We start from the raw sequence: 23981 nt of genomic DNA, 5'->3' as shown, positions 1-23981 counted from the left end.
ATCTCGAGCGTGCTGATTGGACAGGCATGGTCTGGGTGTGGTCAGATCTGATCTCGAGCATGCTGATTGGACAGGGATGTGTGGGCGTGGTTAGATCTGATCTTGAGTGTGCTGATTGGACAAGCAGATGTGGGTGTGGTCCGATCTGATCTCGAGCGTCCTGATTGGACAGGGATGTGTGGGCGTGGTTAGATATGATCTCGAGTGTGCTGATTGTACAGGGGTGTGTGGGTGTGGTTAGATCTGATCTTGAGCGTGCTGATTGGACAAGCAGGGTGTGGGCGTGATCAGATCTGATCTTGAGTGTGCTGGTTGGACAAGCAGGGTGTGGGCGTGATCAGATCTGATCTTGAGTGTGCTGGTTGGACAAGCAGGGTGTGGGCGTGATCAGATCTGATCTTGAGTGTACTGATTGGACAGGGGGGTGTGGGCGTGGTTAGATCTGATCTTGAGTGTGCTGATTGGACAAACAGATGTGGGTGTGGTCCGATCTGATCTCGAGCGTCCTGATTGGACAGGGATGTGTGGGCGTGGTTAGATATGATCTTGAGTATGCTGATTGGACAAGCAGGGTATGGGCGTGGTCAAATCTGATCTTGAGCGTGCTGATTGGACCGGCCGGGGTGTGGGCGTGGTCAGATCTTGAGCGTGCTGATTGGACAAGCAGGGTGTGGGCGTGATCAGATCTGATCTCGAGCGTACTGATTGGACAGGGGGGTGTAGGCGTGGTTAGATCTGATCTTGAGCGTGCTGATTGGACAGGAAGGGTGTGGGCATGATCATATCTGATCTCGAGCGTGCTGATTGGACAGGCATGGTCTGGGTGTGGTCAGATCTGATCTCGAGCATGCTGATTGGACAGGGATGTGTGGGCGTGGTTAGATCTGATCTTGAGTGTGCTGATTGGACAAGCAGATGTGGGTGTGGTCCGATCTGATCTCGAGCGTCCTGATTGGACAGGGATGTGTGGGCGTGGTTAGATATGATCTCGAGTGTGCTGATTGTACAGGGGTGTGTGGGTGTGGTTAGATCTGATCTTGAGCGTGCTGATTGGACAAGCAGGGTGTGGGCGTGATCAGATCTGATCTTGAGTGTGCTGGTTGGACAAGCAGGGTGTGGGCGTGATCAGATCTGATCTTGAGTGTGCTGGTTGGACAAGCAGGGTGTGGGCGTGATCAGATCTGATCTTGAGTGTACTGATTGGACAGGGGGGTGTGGGCGTGGTTAGATCTGATCTTGAGTGTGCTGATTGGACAAACAGATGTGGGTGTGGTCCGATCTGATCTCGAGCGTCCTGATTGGACAGGGATGTGTGGGCGTGGTTAGATATGATCTCGAGTATGCTGATTGGACAAGCAGGGTATGGGCGTGGTCAAATCTGATCTTGAGCGTGCTGATTGGACATACAGGTGTGGGCGTGGTCAGATCTGATCTCGAGTGTGCTGATTGGAGAGGCAGGGTGTGGGCGTGGTCAGATCTGATCTTGAGCGTGTTGATTGTACAGGCGGGGTCATGGCTCGTCTTGAGCATGCTGATTGGACAGGCAAAGTGTGGGCAGAGTCATGGCTCGTCTCTAGGGTGCTGATTGGCTGGATGTGAATGACAGGCTGTCCTCCTCCTCGATTCTGTCCAGCTCCTGCGTTCGGACAGCCTGCGTGATCAGGTGCAGTTCCTCACTCAGAGTCTCGTATCGATACCCCACGCGGATGTCCGGGACATTTGTGCGCCGGATGTCGTTACTGACGGGACCCTCTTTAGTGTAATCAGGACCCAGCCAATGACTCTTAGTCTGAAACGAGGAGAAAAGAGACCTGTGTGAGTCAACAGTGTGCCATGCATCGTTTCAAAGCAGCTTTACAAGATAATATAGATTAATATTTACTGAGAGAAGAATTATGCATGTTTGTTTTTTTATATGTTGATGTGTATAATAATATAAAATAATAAAAATACCTTGTGTGAGAAGCCGCTCATTAACACACTGTTTCTGGCGAGTTCACACATGTCACATGAGCTGAGTTTCCAGACCTGAGCGGCGATGCTGTACTCCTCCATCAGAGGCTCCTGAAACACACACACGTTTACATACACACACACACACACACAGGACACGAGTCATCTATCAGGAGCGCCTCACGACACCACTCACCTTGGTGAAGTGAAACTGCAGTGGGTCGTCGGTGGACAGCGACACCATCAAGCCGCGGGACAGATACTCGGGCAGAGGGTTGCGATGGTAACTCAGAAACAGACTGTTGTTGCTAAGTGGAGACATGGCGATTCCCACCTGAGCCAGATAATACAGATACTGCAGGACAGGAGCCTACGACACACACACACACACAGGTACACAATCACTGCTCATCTGAGCTCCACTTCCTGTTCACTCATTCAGCTCTGTCTGTTTATCAAGTGTTCAAAATACTGAAAACCAATCATTCCTGGATGATTGACTCTTATAAACAAATTTTTATCACAAAATTCTGACATTGTTTCTCAGAATTGCGAGTTGTAAAGTCAAAATTGCAAGTTATAAAGTCAGAATTGTGAGATATAAACTTATATTTGACAGAATTAAAAAGCTTAGAACTGCGACTTTATATTTCGCAATTCTGAGCTTTTTTCTCACAATTGCAGGTTTATATCTCACATATCCGGCTTTATAACTCGCAATTTTGACTACAACACCCAATACAGAAATCGCAATTCTGACTTAAAAACTTGCAATTTTAATAAAGTCTGAGTATTTTCTTGCAATTGCGAGTTTATATCTCACAATTCTGCCTTTATAACTCGCAATTTTGACTTTATAACTCGCAATTCAGAATTTGCAATTCTGACTTTATAACTCACAATTTTTTTTCTCACAATTCAAGTTTATATCTCACATATCCAGCTTTATAACTTGCAATTTTGACTTTACAACCCGCAATTCAGATTTCGCAATTCTGACTTTATAACTCGCAAGTTAAATAAATATAGTCAGATTTGCGAGATTTAAAGTCGCAATATTGTTTTTTCTCGCAATTGCAAGATTTTATCTCACAATTCGGCCTTTATAACTCACAATTTTGACTTTATAACTTGCAATTTTGACTTTACAAACATTTAATTCAGAATTTACAATTCTGACTTTATAACTCGCAATTCAGAATTCGCAGTTCTGAGTTTAAAATTTAGTTATAAAATCACAATTGCGTTATATGAACTCATGATATCAACTGTAGTGAATCAGTTTATTTGATTTCATCCCCAGCGTCCGCGTACCTTTCTGAGCAGCAGTCCGTGTGAGATGTTTTCTGACAGCATGAATCCAGACACCAGGTGATGAATAGGCCCCGCCTCCCCACAGTGAGGTCGCAGCACGAAGGTGTGGAAGCCCCGCCTCCTGCTCAGAGACAGACAGGTGATTCAGAGGCCTTTATAAAGCGGTTCGATCACATGGTGTGGAGGGTGTGAGTACCTGCGCAGGTGGTTGAGGACGGTCATGTTGGCGTACATGTAGTACAGGTAGTACGAGTATGGCGGGTTGTTGTCGTCACACCAGCGCGCCGGAGATGGACTGTCCAGGTTGAAGACGTGATGCTCCGGTTTGGACTCATCATCCACACTGTCGAATCCCAACACCTGATTGAAAACACAGTTTTCTCCTCAGATCAAACAAACTAGAGACACTGATGACATCATTGTGCACTGCATACTGTGGATCTCTGTCCAATCAGACTCTCTCAAAATAAACAGTGACTGTTTCCTGTTACATATTTTATTTTGTGTAGTGTAGATAGTTATCATTCACATTTCCAAACTTATTTTTGCAGTTTTTGTCTTTTATTTTTTCCTATTTATTTTCAATTTTAGTAATTTTTCCTATTTTTAAATGTCCTTATTTATTCAGTTTTTATAGTTTTTTTTTTTTTTTTTCGGTTTCAGTTTTATGTATCTCAGTTCAACTAAATGAAAATAAGAATTGAAACTAAAACTATTAAAAACATTTGTATGAAAAAAACCTGAAATAAAATAAAATAAACAATATTTATATTTCAGTAATTTGGCAACGTTTCTTGAATCTCAAAAATTGTTCTATGGTTGTAGTTTTAATTAAAGGTCTGACTGTGTCGAGTGTGTGTGTGTGCGCGTGTGTGTGTGTGACTCACGTGCTGCAGGAACAGGTGTAGCTGTGGGTGGCTGCTGGGATTGATGGTGACCTCAAACAGTGGCAGGAAGATGTTCTCCAGCATTTGCTGGAAGGTACTCAGCTGCTTCTTAGAGCGGTAAACATCACTGCAGACAAACACACAGCACTGTCTCACACTCACTGTGTGTGTGTGTGTGTGTGTGTGAGTGTGTGTGTGTGTGTCTCCTCACAAGAGTCGTGGGATCTGCACGAGCCAGCGCACGTTGTCGGAGTAGACGGAGTGAGAGACGGCCCACAGCGCTAGATTGTCCCACTCATCCATGGATCGGCCGTAGATGGACAGACGCAGCTCAGCGTTCTGATACTTACTCTCCTCCAGGTCAGACATCACTTCCTGCGCACACAGGAAACACACCGCAGCACATTCAGCACTTGGTTTTTGTTTTATTGGAGAGTTATTCATTTGAAATAGGCTAGACATGATAAAAGATGCTTAAAGTTTAAGATTCAATTAATAAATAAATAATATAAATATTTCACTTTCATTTCAATATATTCATTCAATTTCACATGTAGCAATTTACTTTAATATTAGAAATCGGATATCTTTATGCTTTCTTCTCTTAAAATTGCATTATGAAAGGACAAAATATATTAAAATATTATATATATTTTTGTTTTTTTATTGAATTTTACTAATTATTTTTAAAACACAGATTTAGGAAAGAAAGCAAAATGATGCCTTAAAAATGTTTCATGAAAATAAAATAATATTGTGCTGTGCTAAATGTAATGTATTAAGTGAATTCATTTCTAAAACTAAACATATAGCGTGTGTTTTTAAACATGCATATAGAAATAAACATTATATATAATGTACAAATAATGTTATATTTATAATATTATACAGTAAAACTTTTAGTTTTCAAAGTTATTCCTATATTATAAGTTTTTATTATTGTTTTCTAATATTTTGTATGTTAATAAAAGTCGCTTTAGTTACAAGCATCTGCTAAATTACTAAATATAAATGTAATATTTCAATACTGTACATTATTATTATTACTATTTATATTTATTATGCATCATATATTTATAAATATTTTAATTTAGATAATTCAGGACATTACTAGCATATTCATTTTTATTTAATGTTACATATATACATACACTGATAATAATAAAATAACTTATTATTTAATCAATTTATTCACATGCTCATAATCGATTTCTCATTTGATTTCATGATTTATAAATTAGTATTTCATTATTTTAAATATTTAAAATGCACTAAATGAATTGATTTGAAAGAAGGTTAAACACATAATTCATGTATTCTGGAATGTGTTTATAGAGCTGCATATATCACATGTTTTATACACACATGTAATGCATTGATATTTCAGTAATAGTACATGAGTTGTTCTGTACCTTGATGATGTGTCCGAAGTACTTCCCCTGGATGTGGTTGTCGGTCTTGATGAAGATCTCTCTGAGGATGGATTCTCCGATGGGGTTGTATTTGGAGTTGAATTTGTCGAAGCGGTGAAAGGTGTTCCTGTCCTGTGGAGGAAGTGGCAGGCGTGACGTGACCCATGAGGTGTGTTAGCATGTTAGCGTGTGTTAGCGAGCGCGTCTCACCGCGTGCATGTCCAGCGTGTCCACGCTCAGGTCGTACGCCGTCAGGTTGATCTCCTCGAATACCTTGGTGAGCGTCTGCCCGCGGCCGCCCTCCATGTGCACTATCTCGTCTGGATACTTCTTCATGGCGCTCTTGATGAAGCGCAGCAGGTGCTTCTGGTTCATGCAGGACGAGGCGTGGATGTGTGTGTCCACCTGGAGACCGTTCAACACTTTATCACTCCAGCACTTCACAAACAAGGCTCTGGCATAATCAGTTTGACAACAGTTTATTTCGAGCGAGATCTAGTTTTCTGCATTGTTTTTCTTGTCACGCAAATTTTTTATTTATTATATATACTTTTTTTTAATTCTTTGTCATTGTTGTTTGTTTTCATTTTCATTTTGATCAGACTTTCTATATCAGTAATTCAATTGTATAGTTTCTATAACAGTTATTCTATATCTTTTAATATTGTAATGCCATACATTATATTAACATCATAATGTATATAATTGACATATTTTTCTATAACATAAAAATATTCTTTTATATTTTTTATAAAATGCATTTTATAAAAAAAATAGAATTATCCTGTTATATTTTGTGTCATACAATAAAAGTATTTAAATGTGTTCTATTATTTTTCATTTTTAATAATTATTTTAATAGTGTATGTATTACAGTAAACATATTTTAATATTCTAATACTGTCCATTATTAATACTATTTTATTATTTTTACATGTTTGTTTACTACATATATTTAGAATTACAGTCTTGTTCAAAATAATAGCAGTACAATGTGACTAACCAGAATAATCAAGGTTTTTAGTATATTTTTTATTGCTACGTGGCAAACAAGTTACCAGTAGGTTCAGTAGATTGTCAGAAAACAAACAAGACCCAGCATTCATGATATGCACGCTCTTAAGGCTGTGCAATTGGGCAATTAGTTGAAAGGGGTGTGTTCAAAAAAATAGCAGTGTCTACCTTTGACTGTACAAACTCAAAACTATTTTGTACAAACATTTTTTTTTCTGGGATTTAGCAATCCTGTGAATCACTAAACTAATATTTAGTTGTATAACCACAGTTTTTTAAAACTGCTTGACATCTGTGTGGCATGGAGTCAACCAACTTGTGGCACCTCTCAACTGTTATTCCACTCCATGATTCTTTAACAACATTCCACAATTCATTCACATTTCTTGGTTTTGCTTCAGAAACAGCATTTTTGATATCACCCCACAAGTTCTCAATTGGATTAAGGTCTGGAGATTGGGCTGGCCACTCCATAACATTAATTTTGTTGGTTTGGAACCAAGACTTTGCCCGTTTACTAGTGTGTTTTGGGTCATTGTCTTGTTGAAACAACCATTTCAAGGGCATGTCCTCTTCAGCATAGGGCAACATGACCTCTTCAAGTATTTTAACATATGCAAACTGATCCATGATCCCTGGTATGCGATAAATAGGCCCAGCACCATAGTAGGAGAAACATGCCCATATCATGATGCTTGCACCTCCATGCTTCACTGTCTTCACTGTGTACTGTGGCTTGAATTCAGAGTTTGGGGGTCGTCTCACAAACTGCCTGTGGCCCTTGGACCCAAAAAGAACAATTTTACTTTTTCATCAGTCCACAAAATATTCCTCCATTTCTCTTTAGGCCAGTTGATGTGTTCTTTGGCAAATTGTAACCTCTTCTGCACATGCCTTTTTTTTAACAGAGGGACTTTGCGGGGGATTCTTGAAAATAGATTAGCTTCACACAGACGTCTTCTAACTGTCACAGTACTTACAGGTAACTCCAGACTGTCTTTGATCATCCTGGAGGTGATCATTGGCTGAGCCTTTGCCATTCTGGTTATTCTTCTATCCATTTTGATGGTTGTCTTCCGTTTTCTTCCACGTCTCTCTGGTTTTGCTCTCCATTTTAAGGCATTGGAGATCATTTTAGCTGAACAGCCTATCATTTTTTGCACCTCTTTATAGGTTTTCCCCTCTCTAATCAACTTTTTAATCAAAGTACGCTGTTCTTCTGAACAATGTCTTGAACGACCCATTTTCCTCAGCTTTCAAATGCATGTTCAACAAGTGTTGGCTTCATCCTTAAATAGGGGCCACCTGATTCACACCTGTTTCTTCACAAAATTGATGACCTCAGTGATTGAATGCCACACTGCTATTTTTTTGAACACATCCCTTTCAACTAATTCAACTAATTGCCCAATTGCACAGCCTTAAGAGCGTGCATATCATGAATGCTGGGTCTCATTTGTTTTCTGAGAATCTACTGAACCTACTGGTAACTTGTTTGCCACGTAGCAATAAAAAAATATACGAAAAACCTTGATTATTCTGGTTAGTCACATTGAACTGCTATTATTTTGAACAATACTGTATATTAACTGTTATAATTTATTTCTTATAAGCATTTAATACTAATATTTTCATTTTGATAATTATTTCTATATTATTTATTACCTTAGATGTAGTATTCTATATTCTCTTACTCTATATTGATGTTGTGCTTCCATTGGCTTGTTGAGGTTTGTGCACACTGATGATTTAATGATGTATTAACTGATATCTGACCTTGCGTATGTTGTAGAAGTCTCTGTGTGGGACCTTCTTCTGCGCAGCGAGCTCCTTCATCTCGTTCAGCAGGACGTGCATCTGAAACTTGGAGCTCAGATACTGCAGCCTCCGGTAACAGAACGACTTCCTGTAAAAGAACCGAACACGTCAGACGAGGCAGAACGCACACACACACGTATACGGTGAGCCAAGTGCATGCTGGGAGACGAGGCACTCACACGGGGCCATTAATGATGAGCGCCATCATCACGTTCATGTCTGCGATGTATTCCTGCAGGTCTGGATAGGGCAGGTCCAGCTCGGTGCTCCTGAGGAAGATTCACAAACGTTTAGGTGAACGACAGACGTCTTGATGTTCTGTTCAAGATGTGTTTAAGAGCTGAAGACTAAGGCAAACCCTGTTTCAACCCAAGTGTGCCTATGTTTTTAGGCATCATATATGCATACGCTCCTTTCATGAAGACACTTTTTATTTATTGTTTGAAGATTGGCATTATTTCATCAGTAGCCTAGTATTTAGTTTTGTGTATTATTGATTATTTTGTTGTTGAATTGCATTTTCATGTTTATTCAGTGGATTTTCTAGATTTATTACTTGATTTGTTTTTCTTTTTTTACTTGTGTTCATTGAATATCATTTTACTATTTTATATAATTAATATATAATATTGTACATTTATTGAATATGTTTTATTCTTTTAATTTTATTAATTCTGTTGTAGGTTTTAATGTTAATAATAATAATAATAATAATAATAATAATAATAATAATAATTATATATCTGTCTATCTATATATGTCTATCTCTCTCTCTCTCTCTCTCTCTCTCTCTCTCTCTATATATATATATTTTACTACTTAAACCGCCCTAGCTAAAAACTTGCTGAAATAAAATTTAATTTTTAAATAAAATTTAAATTACATTTGTTTCAGTTAACGTTTATTTTACTTAGTAACATAATTTTTTTAATGGTTGTAGTTATAGTTAAAGAATAAAATGTGTTTTTATATTTTCCTTTTTAGAAATAACATAGTTTTAGTTAAAAATAATAATTGATTCAACTTTGTTGAAATTTAGCATCCTTTCTGACAATCCCAGAATGCACTGCATTGTGTGCAACGAAGCTTTTTCAATTCTTAAAATACATATACTTTTTTTTGTTTACTAAGCTTCTAGAATATTTGATTCAATGTATAAAAATAAAATAATTACAAGTTTTACGAGTTAAAAAAATATTGCAGTCTTTCAACCTCAACATTTCTTATTTATTTCAAAGTTACTTGTTTGTAATTGATTATGAATTGTACTAGCGTTTTCCAAGTGAAAACTGGTTCTACACCAGTTTTTTTTTCAGTGCATTTAAATTCTGAGGATTTAAAACAAGCTCATGTGTCTTCATTATCCATTTTTCCTTTCGAGGACATCCCCAAAAGGAGGTTTAGCTAAATTTAGCTAATTGAGAGGACGTTTGCGGTCGGTTGGTCCCTGAAACTCACTTGTCCATGGGGTTTTGTGCAGTGTAGACATGAATGACTCCATCCACCATCCTGCAGCTGTATCCGGAGTCAGGTGGCAGGTTCTTCATGTCCTGCCCCTCGTATGGGTGTGTTTCTGACACAGGGGGGTGAACAGACATGTCTAACACACACACACACACACACAAACACACACGTCAGAGCTGGTATGTGTTGGCTTCTGTAGCATGTCAAGGCTCTCACACACACCTGAGTCGACGGGACTGTCGTGAAGGTCCTCGTACACGTCGACGTCCGGCGGTCTCTGGCTGAGCTCCTGCAGGGATTTTGCAGTGGTTTTACAGAAGGACTGTAGAGACAGAGCCATGTACTTTTCTCTGATGAACAAGGCCTTCACGACACACTTCGCTGCGTCCACCAGATCCGTGAACGGCACCTGAACTCATAAACGCCACAAGAATAGATTTATAATCAGTCAACATCAGTGTATTTGTCCTGTTTTATAGTAAAAACAAATCTAATCATGATAAAAACAACTTAAATTAGAGAGCTTAGACAAAAGTATATTAAGAATTTTTAAAGAATAAAGCTTAGAGAAATAACATAATACTTACAATATTTAAATAACTTGGAGAAAAACAAAAATTTTGGAAAGCAAAAAACTTACAGAGAGAAATGAGAGAAAACTGAACATTTTTTAAGAAAAAAACTTGGAGAACTTAGAGAAAACTTAATATTACCATTTTTTTTAAGAATAAAACTTACAAAACTAAAGAGAAAACTTAACATTACCAATTTTTTAAGAATAAAACTTACAGAATTTAGAGAAAACTTAACATTACCAAAACATTTTAAGAATAAAACTTACAGAACTTAAAGAAAACTTCACATTATACAATTTTTTAAAGAATATAACTTACAGAACTTAGAGAAAACTTAACATTACCAATTTTTTAAGAATAAAACTTACAGAACTTAGAGAAAACTTAACCTTATCAAAAAAAATTTAAGAATAAAACTTAGAGAACTTAAAGAAAACTTCACATTATCAATGTTTTAAGAATAAAACTTACAGAACTTAGAGAAAACTTAACATTACCAATTTTTTAAGAATAAAACTTACAGAACTTGGAGAAAACTTAACATTACCAATTTTTAAAGAATACAACTTCCAAAACTTCGAGAAAACTTAACATTACCAAATTTTTTAAAGAATAAAACTTACAGAACTTAGAGAAAACTTAACCTTATCAAAAAAAATTTAAGAATAAAACTTAGAGAACTTAAAGAAAACTTCACATTATCAATGTTTTAAGAATAAAACTTACAGAACTTAGAGAAAACTTAACATTACCAATTTTTTAAGAATAAAACTTACAGAACTTGGAGAAAACTTAACATTACCAATTTTTAAAGAATACAACTTCCAAAACTTCGAGAAAACTTAACATTACCAAATTTTTTAAAGAATAAAACTTACAGAACTTGAAAACTTCACATTATCAATTTTTTTAAGAATAAAACTTACAGAATTTAGAGAAAACTTAACCTTATCAAAAGATTTTTAAGAATAAATCTTACAGAACTTAGAGAAAACTTAACATTACCAAATTTCTTTGAGAATAAAACTTACAAAACTTAGAGAAAACTTAACATTACCATGTTTTTAAGAATAAAACTTACAGAACTTAGAGAAAACTTAACATTACCAATTTTTTTAAGAACAAAACTTACAGAACTTACAGAAAACTTCACATTACCAAATTTTTTAAAGAATAAAACTTACAGAACTTAAAGAAAACTTCACATTATAAAATTTTTAAAGAATAAAACTTACAGAACTTCAAAACTTCACATTTTCCCTTTTTTTAAGAATAAAACTTACAGAACTTACAGAAAACTTCACATTACCAAATTTTTTAAAGAATAAAACTTACAGAACTTAAAGAAAACTTCACATTATAAATTTTTTAAAGAATAAAACTTACAGAACTTCAAAACTTCACATTTTCCCTTTTTTTAAGAATAAAACTTACAAAACTTAGAGAAAACTTAACATTACCATGTTTTTTAAGAATAAAACTTACAGAACTTAGAGAAAACTTAACAGTACCAATTTTTTAAGAATAAAACTTACAGAACTTAGAGAAAACTTAACATTACCAAATTTTTTAAAGAATAAAACTTACAGAACTTAAAGAAAACTTCACATCATAAAATTTTTTAAGAATAAAACTTACAGAACTTCAAAACTTCACATTTTCCCTTTTTTAAAGAATAAAACTTACAGAACTTAAAGAAAACTTCACATTATAAAATTTTTTAAGAATAAAACTTACAGAACTTCAAAACTTCACATTTTCCCTTTTTTTAAGAATAAAACTTACAGAACTTAAAGAAAACTTCACATTACCAATTTTTAAGAATAAAACTTACAGAACTTAGCGAAAACTTAACATTACCAATTTTTTAATAATAAAACTTACAGAACTTAGAGAAAACTTAACATTACCACATTTTTTAAAGAATAAAACTTACAGAACTTAGAGAAAACTTAACATTACCAATTTTTTAATAATAAAACTTACAGAACTTAGAGAAAACTTAACCTTATCAAAAAAAATTTAAGAATAAAACTTAGAGAACTTAAAGAAAACTTCACATTATCAATGTTTTAAGAATAAAACTTACAGAACTTAGAGAAAACTTAACATTACCATTTTTTAAGAATAAAACTTACAGAACTTAGAGAAAACTTAACATTACCAAAATTTTTAAAGAATAAAACTTACAGAACTTAAAGAAAACTTCACATTATCAATGTTTTAAGAATAAAACTTACAGAACTTAGCAAAAACTTAACATTACCAATTTTTTAAGAATAAAACTTACAGAACTTAGAGAATACTTAACCTTATCAAAAGATTTTTAAGAATAAAACTTACAAAACTTAGAGAAAACTTAACATTACCATGTTTTTTTAAGAATAAAATTTACAGAACTTAGAGAAAACTTAACATTACCAATTTTTAAAGAATAAAACTTACAGAGCTTAAAGAAGACATTCCACATTATAAAAAATTTTTAAGAATAAAACTTACAGAACTTAGAGAAAACTTAACCTTATCAAAAACAAATGTAAGAATGAAACTTACAGAACTTAAAGAAAACTTCACATTATCAATGTTTTAAGAATAAAACTTACAGAACTTAGAGAAAACTTAACATTACCAATTTTTAAGAATAAATCTTACAGAACTTAGAGAAAACTTAACATTACCAATTTTGTAAGAATAAAACTTACAGAACTTAGAGAAAACTTAACATTACCACATTTTTTAAAAGAATAAAACTTACAAAACTTAAAGAAGACATTCCACATTATCAATTTTTTAAGAATAAAACTTACAGAACTTAGAGAAAACTTAACCTTATCAAAAAAAATTAAGAATAAAACTTACAGAACTTAAAGAAAACTTCACATTACAAATTTTTTAAAGAATAAAACTTACAGAACTTAAAGAAAACTTCACATTATATTTTTTTAAGAATAAAACTTACAGAACTTAGAGAAAACTTAACCTTATCAAAAAAAAATTAAGAATAAAACTTACAGAACTTAAAGAAAACTTCACATTATCAATGTTTTAAGAATAAAACTTACAGAACTTAGAGAAAACTTAACCTTATCAAAAAAAATTAAGAATAAAACTTACAGAACTTAAAGAAAACTTCACATTATCAATGTTTTAAGAATAAAACTTACAGAACTTAGAGAAAACTTAACATTACCACATTTTTTTAAGAATAAAACTTACAAAACTTAAAGAATACATTCCACATTATCAATTTTTTAAGAATAAAACTTACAGAACTTAGAGAAAACTTAACATTACCAAATTTTTAAAGAATAAAACTTACAGAACTTAAAGAAAACTTCACATTATATTTTTTTAAGAATAAAACTTACAGAACTTAGAGAAAACTTAACCTTATCAAAAAAAATTAAGAATAAAACTTACAGAACTTAAAGAAAACTTCACATTATCAATGTTTTAAGAATAAAACTTACAGAACTTAGAGAAAACTTAACATTACCAATTTTTAAGAATAAAACTTACAGAACTTAGAGAAAACTTAACATTACCAATTTTTTAATAATAAAACTTACAGAATTTAGAGAAAACTTAACATTACCACATTTTTTAAAGAATAAAACTTACAAAACTTAAAGAAGACATTCCACATTATCAATTTTTTAAGAATAAAACTTACAGAACTTAGAGAAAACTTAACATTACCAAATTTTTTAAAGAATAAAACTTACAGAACTTAAAGAAAACTTCACATTATATTTTTTTAAGAATAAAACTTACAGAACTTAGAGAAAACTTAACCTTATCAAAAAAAATTAAGAATAAAACTTACAGAACTTAAAGAAAACTTCACATTATCAATGTTTTAAGAATAAAACTTACAGAACTTAGAGGAAACTTAACATTACCAATTTTTAAAGAATAAAACTTACAGAACTTAGAGAAAACTTAACATTACCAATTTTTAAAGAATAAAACTTACAGAGCTTAAAGAAGACATTCCACATTATCAAAATTTTTTAAGAATAAAACTTAAAGAAAACTTAACATTACCAATTTTTTAAGAATAAAACTTACAGAACTTAGAGAAAACTTAACATTACCAAATTTTAAAAAAATAAAACTTACAGAACTTAGAGAAAACTTAACATTACCAATTTTTTTAAAAATAAAACTTACAGAACTTAGAGAAAACTTAACATTACCAAATTTTTTTAAGAATAAAACTTACAGAACTTAGATAAAACTTAACATTACCAAAAACAGAACTTAACTTAGAGAAAACTTAATACTGACAACTGGTTAAAGAACAAAACATAGAGAATGCAAAAAAAAACTTAGAGAAAAATTAACATTACCAAATTTTTAAAGAACAAAATGTAGAGAACTGTAGAAAACCTATTAAATATTTTAAAAAATAAAAATCGAAACATAGAACTTTGAGAAAACATCATTTTTGGAATTGTTTTGAAGTATAAAACTTAAAGAACATAGAGGGAATTTTATATTAAGAGCTTGTTAAATAACAAAATATAAAAAAAAATTATGAAGAAAAGTTATAATTACCAATTTTTAAATAACAAAATTTAGAGATCTTAGAGAATACCTAATTAATATTTTGTTTTATTAAAGAGCTAAGCTTAGAATATTGAGATAACTTAATTTATGATTTTTTAAGAATAAAACTTACAGAACTTAGAGAGAAAAAAACTTAGATACAACTTAATATTTAGAACTGCTTAAAAAACAAAACATGGAGAATGTAGAAAAACTTAAGAGAAAAGTTAACATTAACAAACTTTTTAAAGATCAAAACTAAGAGAAAAACAGAAAACTTGATATTAAGAATGTTTAAAGAACAAAACTTAGAGCTAAGTTAGAGGAAAATTTTTTCTGTATAAAAATAATGTTATCATGCTAATAGAGATTTGTTTTGTTTTATTAGTCATTTCTATATTAGCTAAATTACATTTTAAATTGCAGTTTAAGTTTTTCATCTGTTTGTGCTTCAGCTAAATTTCAATGAAGAAAAAAGGTGTAATATTTTTAACTAAAAAACTAAGACTAAACTGATTTTATCAAATGATTAATCAAATATTTATTCACATGTTAATAACTGATTTATACTTGATTTTGTTTTAAATATTTTTGAAAATGTTTTCAAATAAATATTATTCCAAATGATTTATTGATTTGTTTTCTTATGTGATACTTAAATTTCTTCAATTTACTTTGATTCTACTTCAAAATTAAAATGGAAGATTCACACCTAGCAAGAATTTGTTGCAGCAAGTTAGAATATTACACATTTTTATTCTGTAAGTTACTTACTGAATAATTAGCTTTTTTTACAGGTTAATTTGCACTTGTTAAAATGTATTAGCACATATATAAAGGTGCACAACCCAGATTAAAAAGTGCTGTAAATGTAGTTTCTATGTTTTATTGTAATTTTTTCATGCAAACTAACTGAAGCGTGTTTCTCTAGTTCTCACCCCACACTTCTCGTCTCCCGAGATGGTCACGCGCTGGAAGTTTTTCTCCACCAGCGGCTCTCGCTCCATATGATGGTGGTCCACCACGTCCGCATGACTGTCCTTCAGACTCCTGCAGACAAACACATGAGCTGAGAGATACAGATGGATAGAGAGACAGACAGATAGAGACGGACGGACAGCAGTGACTCACTCCAGGTCTGCTGTGCTGTCTATTTTCATGAAGTCTTGTTTCGCTCGCAGCAGAATCTCGGGTTCAAGCCTTGAAGGGTGTGAGGCGAAGCGACAGATTTAAGTGAGTAACACACACACACGAGAGAAGAGAGTATAAATCACTTGGATTGATTTTTCAAAAGCACTTTCATTTAAGATGCAGCAGAGGGAATCACAAACTCTCCACCCAAGCAGAAAGAGTGCGTGTTTAAGCATCTGTAGGAGACACAAACCCAAACACACCCACACAAACGGCTGAAATGCAGCCAAACTCTGGCCTGTTGTGTCTGTGTGCAATTATGAATGTCTGCAGTGTTTGTTGGATGTTTTGGGTCAGTGTGTTCAAAGTAAAGAATTCACACAGATCACAAACAAAACGCCTGAGCAGGTGCGAAGCCATTCCACTCCAAATTTTCACAAACAAATTATTTTTTTTTTCAACTTTAATGGTTCTCAAAACATAATTATGCCTGAATAAAAGACTTAAAATACTCTGAAATATGCTTTTAAAAAATCAGTCTAATGACTCAGTCAAAGAACTTTAGGATCACAGTTGGAAGGGGAAAGTTGCTGTATGTAGAAGTTTATTCAAATTAGTTTATTATTAATAATAAATATTACCAATATTATTAATAAATATCTTTAAAATTAATAATAAATTTAATTACATTTTTTTTATTTATTATCATGTACTTACATTTCATATTTTATTCCAAAAGCACAATTTACGTAATGAACCATAAACATTTATATAATATATTCTGAATGGCTTTCAGTAAGCCTAAAAAATGTGTTGCATTACACACAGTTTGGGTGTGTGTGTGTGTGCACGTGTGCGTGTTGTACTTGACGTCCTGACTGATCTGTCGCTCCAGACGGTGGCGTTTCTCCTCCAACTGTTCAATGGGACTCTCTTCAGGAAACTCGTACGGAGCGCAACGCATGTCGCTGTCTGTCAGACTCATCGCCATCAGCTCCTAAACACGTGTTACACAACAGTGCATTTTACAAACACACTGATGTTGAAGAGCAAACGCACATGTGCACTAGTCACACGTGTTACAAACACACATTACAAAAGCGCGTTTCAATCATACATACACACACACGTTATCACGTTACAAAAGTGTGTTACAACCATACACACACGTTATCATGTTACAGAAGCGTTACAATTAAACACACACGTTTTCATGTTACAAAAGCGTTACGAGCATGCACACACATTATCACATTACAAAAGTGTGTTACAATCATACACACACACACACAAACACACACACGTTATCACATTACTAAAGCATGTTACAATCATACACACACGCGTTACAACCACACACACGTTACAAATGTTAAAATCATACACACGTTATCACGTTACAAAAACGTGTTACAATCATACATACGAGCTATCATGTTGCAAAAGCGTGTTATAATCATACACACACTTGTTACAACCACACACACGTTACAAAAGCGTGTTACAATCAAACAAACACACGTTATTACATTACAAAAGCGTGTTAAAATCAAACACACACACGTTATCACATTACAAAAGCATGTTACAATCATACACACCCGTTACAACCACACACACGTTATAAAAGTGTTCCTGTTGCTCAACTGGTAGAGCGTTGCCTAGCAAACAAGCTAGCGCAAGGTTGGGTGTTCGATTCCCCGCGAACGCATGATAGGTAAAAATTGATAGCCTGAATGCACTGTAATTCGCCTTGGATAAAAGCGTCTGCTAAATGCATAAATTTAAATTTATAAAAGCATGTTGCAATCATACACACACACATTCGTAACAATCACACACACACTTGCACTTGCACATACGCTACAATCATAAATGTGCGTTGCAATCATGCACATGTTACACACGCATGACAATAAAACATCACACACACAGATACCTGTGTGTTACAATCATACACATTACACAAATGTTATTTCCACATGCATGTTACAGTGACACACACACAGACTGAAGAGCAAACACACCTCTGCGATCTCCTTGTATTTGCCGTCCATTGATGTGCGCAGGTCGATGGGCAGGTGCTTGTGGGTGACTGGTGTGCCGGGCAGAGAGCGCTGGGACATCAAAGACCTCACATCAGCAGAGCCACACAGATCTACACACACACACACACACACACACACAGTTATTAAAGATGATAAAAAACACTGCTGTTAAAGTCAATCTCTGGTACTGACACTCATAGTTGTGTGTTAAGACCAGAGGATCACTAAGACATTTCAAAATATGCATAGCAACCACCCACAACGCCCTAGCGATGTCCTAGTAACCTAGTAACGCACTAGCAATTATCTAGAACACCCCAGCAGGAACAACAGCCGAGCAATGCTTTAGTATTCACTGAACAGCATCTAGCAGGAGAGACTGACTGGTGTGGTTCATGTCAGTAGAGCAGACTGTTCACATACAGTACGAGCCGGAGCGTCTGATTCTCTTTATTAAAGCACAGCGCTCATGTGCAGACGACACTCATTCATCAGTGACACTAACAGATGCTTCACACGCACACTTCAGCGCACTAGAAACAGCTAAAGCTAGGATGAGTCCGAAAACTGTGATTTACTGATGATAAACGACTTAAAAAACATTTGAAAAACTTCTGGAGGTTTGTCTGGAAGACGAAAGTCGAAAACAATGTCCATACAACTTCTTCAAATATCTTAATATATGAAGAAATATAGCGAAATGATGATTCAAAGCTTTTTATTAGTCTTTATAACAAGTTTATTAGGCCAAGTACCCTTTTCTTTTAGATTTCCTATCAATTTTTGTTTCTCTCTCTATATATATTATACACTGAAATATGTGATAATTGAAGTCTTCATTAAACTTTATTATAAACACAAAGACACACAAATATGTGTCCCTGGAGCACAAAAGCAGTCTCGATTCTCTGTGGTATATTTGTAGCAATAGCCAAAAGTACATCGTATGAGTCAAAACTATAATTGTTTCTTTTATGCCAAAAATCATAGATTTAAAGATCACATCTCCTACTGTAAATATATTAAAACTTCATTTATGATTGCTAATATGCATTGCTAAGAACTTTGAAGATGATTTTCTCAATATTTCGATTTTTTTACACAGGCTTTCAGATGATGCATATATCTCAATTTCGAAAAATTAACACTTAAGTTTGCTTCAGGGACACACACACACATACACACATATATAAACGTGTGTGTGTGTGTGTGTGTGTGTGTACATATATATAGAGGGAGAGAGAGAGAGAGAGAGATCACAGTTATTGAGAATTTTTATAGAGAAAATATGTAGAGAGAGAGAAAGAGACACTGAAACTGAAAACTGAAATGTTCCTGTCGAAACACTGAAGAGTTTGACTCTCATTGTGTGACTTTAAGGAGATCATTCCACAACGTTCCATTTAAAACACCACCGTCCAGTGCAAATAAACCCGTCTCTCACACACAAACACGGAGAGCCGCATGCAGAGCTGAAAGGCTCGTGTGTGTGACGTGTGCGGTACCTGTGTGTGTCCTGATCTCTGCTGGGATGCTCAGGATAACAAGCACTTCCTGTCCAGCTATCTGTGTGTGTGTGTGTCTCTCTGCAGCGATGCTCTCTCAGTGTGTGTCGGGACGCTCGTGTTTGGCTCATACCACGTAGCAGATGGAGGTTAGGGTTGGGGGGTGGCGGGACGCACCACTTTGTGCTTAAACCTCACTGCGTTTCCAGTGGAATCCTGGGAAACCAGCATGAACACACCTCTCTTTGTGTGTGTGTGTGTCTGCATCCCAATGCAGCACTGGCGTACTGTGCAGTGCTTACTCTGTAGTGTGTACTTGTGCACAAGTAGTACGCTTCACTGTAGTCACATGACCTCATTATGTAACACTTTATAGGAGGAGGAAAGGAAAGAAATGAAGCGCTCAGTGAGGCAGCTGTAGCCCCGCCTCTCAGTCGAACGAGCCAATCACATGGCTGTTTACTCCAGAACACACACCAGACTGAAAAATACAGTTTAATTTGTGTGAATGTATATTTATACAGATTTTTATCTTTTAAACTAAAAATATTATTATTTTTTGTATTTGTTTTATTATTGTAGCATTTATTAGTCCTCTCAGTCAAACGAGCCAGTCACAAGACTCTTTACTCAAAAATGCACATTAGCCGATCTACCATAAAAAAATAAAAAAAAACTTTTATTTGTGATTGGAGCTTAAGAATTTATGATGCCATTGTTGTCTGATTTTTCTAATTTGAATTTAAACATAATAAATGTAAATATTTTCTTTAAAATGATCTAAGCTTGTAGTGTTTATTAGTATACATAACTTTTTCTTTTACATTTTTATTGATATATATTATTGTAACTTGGTGTTTTGTTGCTCATCTAGAAATGTTTCTTTTTTTCTCACTAGAGTTTGAAAAATACTTTTTAATGCATTAAAAATGCAATACTTTTTTGGGAAATTGTCTTCATATTTTGTTGTTTTCAACCATATATAAGATGGCCACCAAATAAATGGACATGCCTTTATTTAGTTTATGGTTCTTTTTCATTTTTAAGTCAATTGTGTTTATTTTTTCTTCTAGTTTCTGTGCAACCAATCACAAACTGACATATTATTCTGTTTCAGATAAGCCCCGCCCCTGAATGACTGTGATTGGCTGTTCTATTTCAGTCTTTTACTGTGTGTGCAGGCGGTTACTAGCAGAATAAACTGTGAAGTGAAATAAAACACAGACACACACATGGACTGAACTCACGTAATTGTCTGTAAACCAATGTCTAGACTGAGGTTCATATTTAGAAGCTGAACACACACATTGTGCCGCTAATGAGAGATCTGTGTGTGTGTGTGTGTGTGTGTGTGTGTGTGTGTGTGTGTGTGTGTGTGTGTGTGTGTCATTTGTAGGTGTCATAATATGAAGGGTGAGTCTGTGTGATATGAACTGATCTCTGTGATTAACTGTCCTTTAAACTCTCAAACCTCTGAACTTGATGGAGTACAACACACACACACACACACACACACACACACACACACACACACAGTGTGTCCAGCAGATGGAGCTCTACAACAGAAACACACAATGGTTTGTTGTGTAATAATGATACATTTTCTTTGTAAAGTCCAGTACAGCTCAGATAACATTTAACAACAAAAAAAAAGAATACAAAATTATATATATATTAATTTTTTTTAAGTTGTACATATAATTACGTTAGTAAGGATTTATTATAAATAATATATTGATGTATTTATAATCATATTAGTATGCATTTATTATATTTATTAATAGTAGTACTAGTATATATGGTGTTGTATTTAAATATAAGGTTGTTTTTCAATCTAAATGGTTTCAAATAGGTTTTCATCTGTGTTTTGGATTGACATTAGTTTACACACTTTTTCACTCCATTTCTTTAATTTTTTTCTGTGCAATCATTCACTGAGAATTATTATAGACTCATATTCTGTTGTGATATTGACTGAATTAAATTTCTGGTAATGCTTGTGTTCTCGTCTCTTTCAGATCAACCAGAAGGTCGCAGCTCAATCGCAGGTAAAAGCAGATACACACGCTCCTCTCACGCCTGGACGAACACTTCCCACAATCCCACATTCCTGCGCTCTTCATTAATATATTGATGCGTTCAGGACGAAAACAACTAAAACTGGCTGCAAAATGATGAACGTTGGTCGTTCTGTTCTGAGATAAGACAGAAACACTGACCAATGATAATTCACAAGTGTTTTAACGAGAGATTAGTAAATACATTTAAAATCATTATAAATTATTTTAATAAAAACTGTAAAATATACTTAAAAAGAAAATACTATTTAATAAATATTTTAAAGTAGTTATCTAAATATGGCATCTCTTTTGCTGAGTAAAAAGCACTAAAAGAGAAGACGAACTCCAAACTGGCCTGAACTGGTCTGCTATCACACCCCACCCGTCTATCTCTCAGCCCTTCTGTCTCCCCGCTGCGGCCGCACTCACCCGGGCTGGGCCGGCTCGGTAAACTGCCTCTTTTGCAGGGTTTAGCTTTGCTTTTGCTCTGCGCCGGAGCTGCACTGGAGTCCGACATGCTGCCGACCGTCTGTCTGCACACGGGACGGATGGAGAGAGAGAGAGAGAGAGAGAGAGAGAGAGAGAGAGAGAGAGAGAGAGAGAGAGAGAGAGAGGGAGAGGGAGACTCTCTTATCAGAGCAGGAAGATGTGCACAGGGGGCGGGGCTTGGGGATCTCTTAGCGCAGTAGTGGAGGCGGAGCCACTGCCTTCATACATCAGCAGAGGGGAGGGGCTTAGGATTCCCCCACAACAAGCTCAGCCTCATTATGATACCATGCTGCAGAATGACATCACTGAGAAAGAGTGTGTTTTAAATGGCATGCTAGAATACGGTTTCTGCAGTGTGCAGGGGATTCTAAAATGAACGGAGCGTTTTGTTCATTTTAAATTATTATTTTTTAAATAAATAATACATTAAAAAATTATATATATAATTATAAACATATAATTGTGCATTACATTTTTTAATTATAAATAAAAATAAATAACAAAATTAAATACTTAGATATCTAAGATTAATAAAGTGTGTTTTGTTCCGTTTAAGAGCAAACCTTAAAAAAGCACAAATTTAAATAATATAAATTAATTGTTCATATAAAATAAAAAACTATAAATAAAAAAAGTATAATAATTAAAACTAATTAGGCAAATTATTGTAATTGTATTGTATTGTAATTTTGACGAAATGTCCAGTTTGGGTAATGTATTTTATTTATTTTTAAAAGAAAATGGGGGAAAAAAGTGCATTATACAGAAAAAAAAAGCGATTGGTAAATAAATAAACAGACAAAATATTAAAAATGTTTTTTTTTTCCATAGCATACTTTGATATTGTAGTACGCAAACAGAACGGAGAATGTATTACGCTCAGCACATTTACAGACACAGCCAACGCAATAATTGCGTAAGAAGTGCGTCACACTCTGATAGCGGGAGATGTGTTAAAGAGGAAGAGAGAGGACTTTAAACTCTGTTATTAAACCGAGAACTTTGACCTGGTTAAACATTCACTTGATCTGATATGACCCATAAATAATAATAATTTAAAAAAATGTTAACGTAACTGTTAAAGGTAACTTTACTTAGGAAATTATTAACGTGCCAAACAATGAAAACATGAACTTGACTCGAAGGTATCATAAAACAGTGAATAATCATGTATTACTGTGTAATATTGTATGCATTATAGCACCATTGCTTCTTATAAGAAAATATATATATATACAAGATGCATGTTTGTATGTGGGCTAGTTTGCAGAACAATGCAGTTTTAGACAGTTTGGTTGTTTCGGACTCACTCGTCATGTCTGGTCCGGTTTGATCCAAACTCAGATGCTGATGAAAAGATGCCGATGATAACAATAAAAGACTAATGGTAGGTAGTTTCGTTGTTTAATATCAGCCGGATAACTGCTGAAGTCCCTCCGTTAATCCGTCTCGTTAATAAAGTCGGAGTGGATTCGGAGCCTTCAAGTTTTTCAGGAACTTTGATAAAAATTTTAGCTGAAAAATGGAGTCGCGCTTAAAGGGGCCGCAGCACATTTATACGCCGGACCGAGCAGAACGCGATGTAAATCGAATGTGATTAGATCAGACCTATCGCTGGTGAACAGTGACGTCAGAGTTATTTTAAAACAATAAATCAATAAATGACGTGTATAAGCTGAATCAGAGAAGTGTTTTAAGAGTAAAATTAGATTGTGTCTGGGCTTGTTCCATTCCGCTCAGCACCAGCAGGAGGCGCTGTT

General features: G+C 34.6%; 1 protein-coding gene across 4 annotated transcripts; it reads right to left on the bottom strand.

The window, feature by feature from the left end:
- Window positions 1–258: 258 nt before the first annotated feature.
- Window positions 259–23784, bottom strand: LOC113064660 (AMP deaminase 2-like). 4 transcript variants are annotated; one of them, XM_026235525.1, is made up of 18 exons: window positions 23532–23784; window positions 18147–18277; window positions 16986–17116; window positions 16120–16188; window positions 15927–16038; window positions 10085–10271; window positions 9857–9998; window positions 8578–8667; window positions 8357–8486; window positions 5777–5971; window positions 5567–5698; window positions 4366–4529; window positions 4155–4281; window positions 3464–3627; window positions 3268–3388; window positions 2150–2323; window positions 1954–2064; window positions 259–1789 (listed from the first exon to the last, which is right to left on the bottom strand). In XM_026235525.1, exons 1-18 carry the CDS (start codon window positions 23536–23538, stop codon window positions 1574–1576), a joined length of 2403 nt encoding a protein of 800 aa, XP_026091310.1. In that variant the 5' UTR covers window positions 23539–23784; the 3' UTR covers window positions 259–1573. The 4 variants fall into 4 exon arrangements, with proteins under 4 accessions (XP_026091310.1, XP_026091308.1, XP_026091311.1 ...); XM_026235523.1 differs by lacking the exon at window positions 23532–23784 and adding an exon at window positions 22162–22325; XM_026235526.1 differs by lacking the exon at window positions 23532–23784 and adding an exon at window positions 19673–19778.
- Window positions 23785–23981: the final 197 nt, after the last annotated feature.

The sequence above is a fragment of the Carassius auratus genome, chromosome 47 (genome assembly GCF_003368295.1).
Source record: "Carassius auratus strain Wakin chromosome 47, ASM336829v1, whole genome shotgun sequence".
NCBI classification, from domain to species: Eukaryota; Metazoa; Chordata; class Actinopteri; order Cypriniformes; family Cyprinidae; genus Carassius; species Carassius auratus.
Note: the sequence above shows the minus strand (reverse complement) of the source record. Positions and strands in the feature narration are given on the sequence as shown.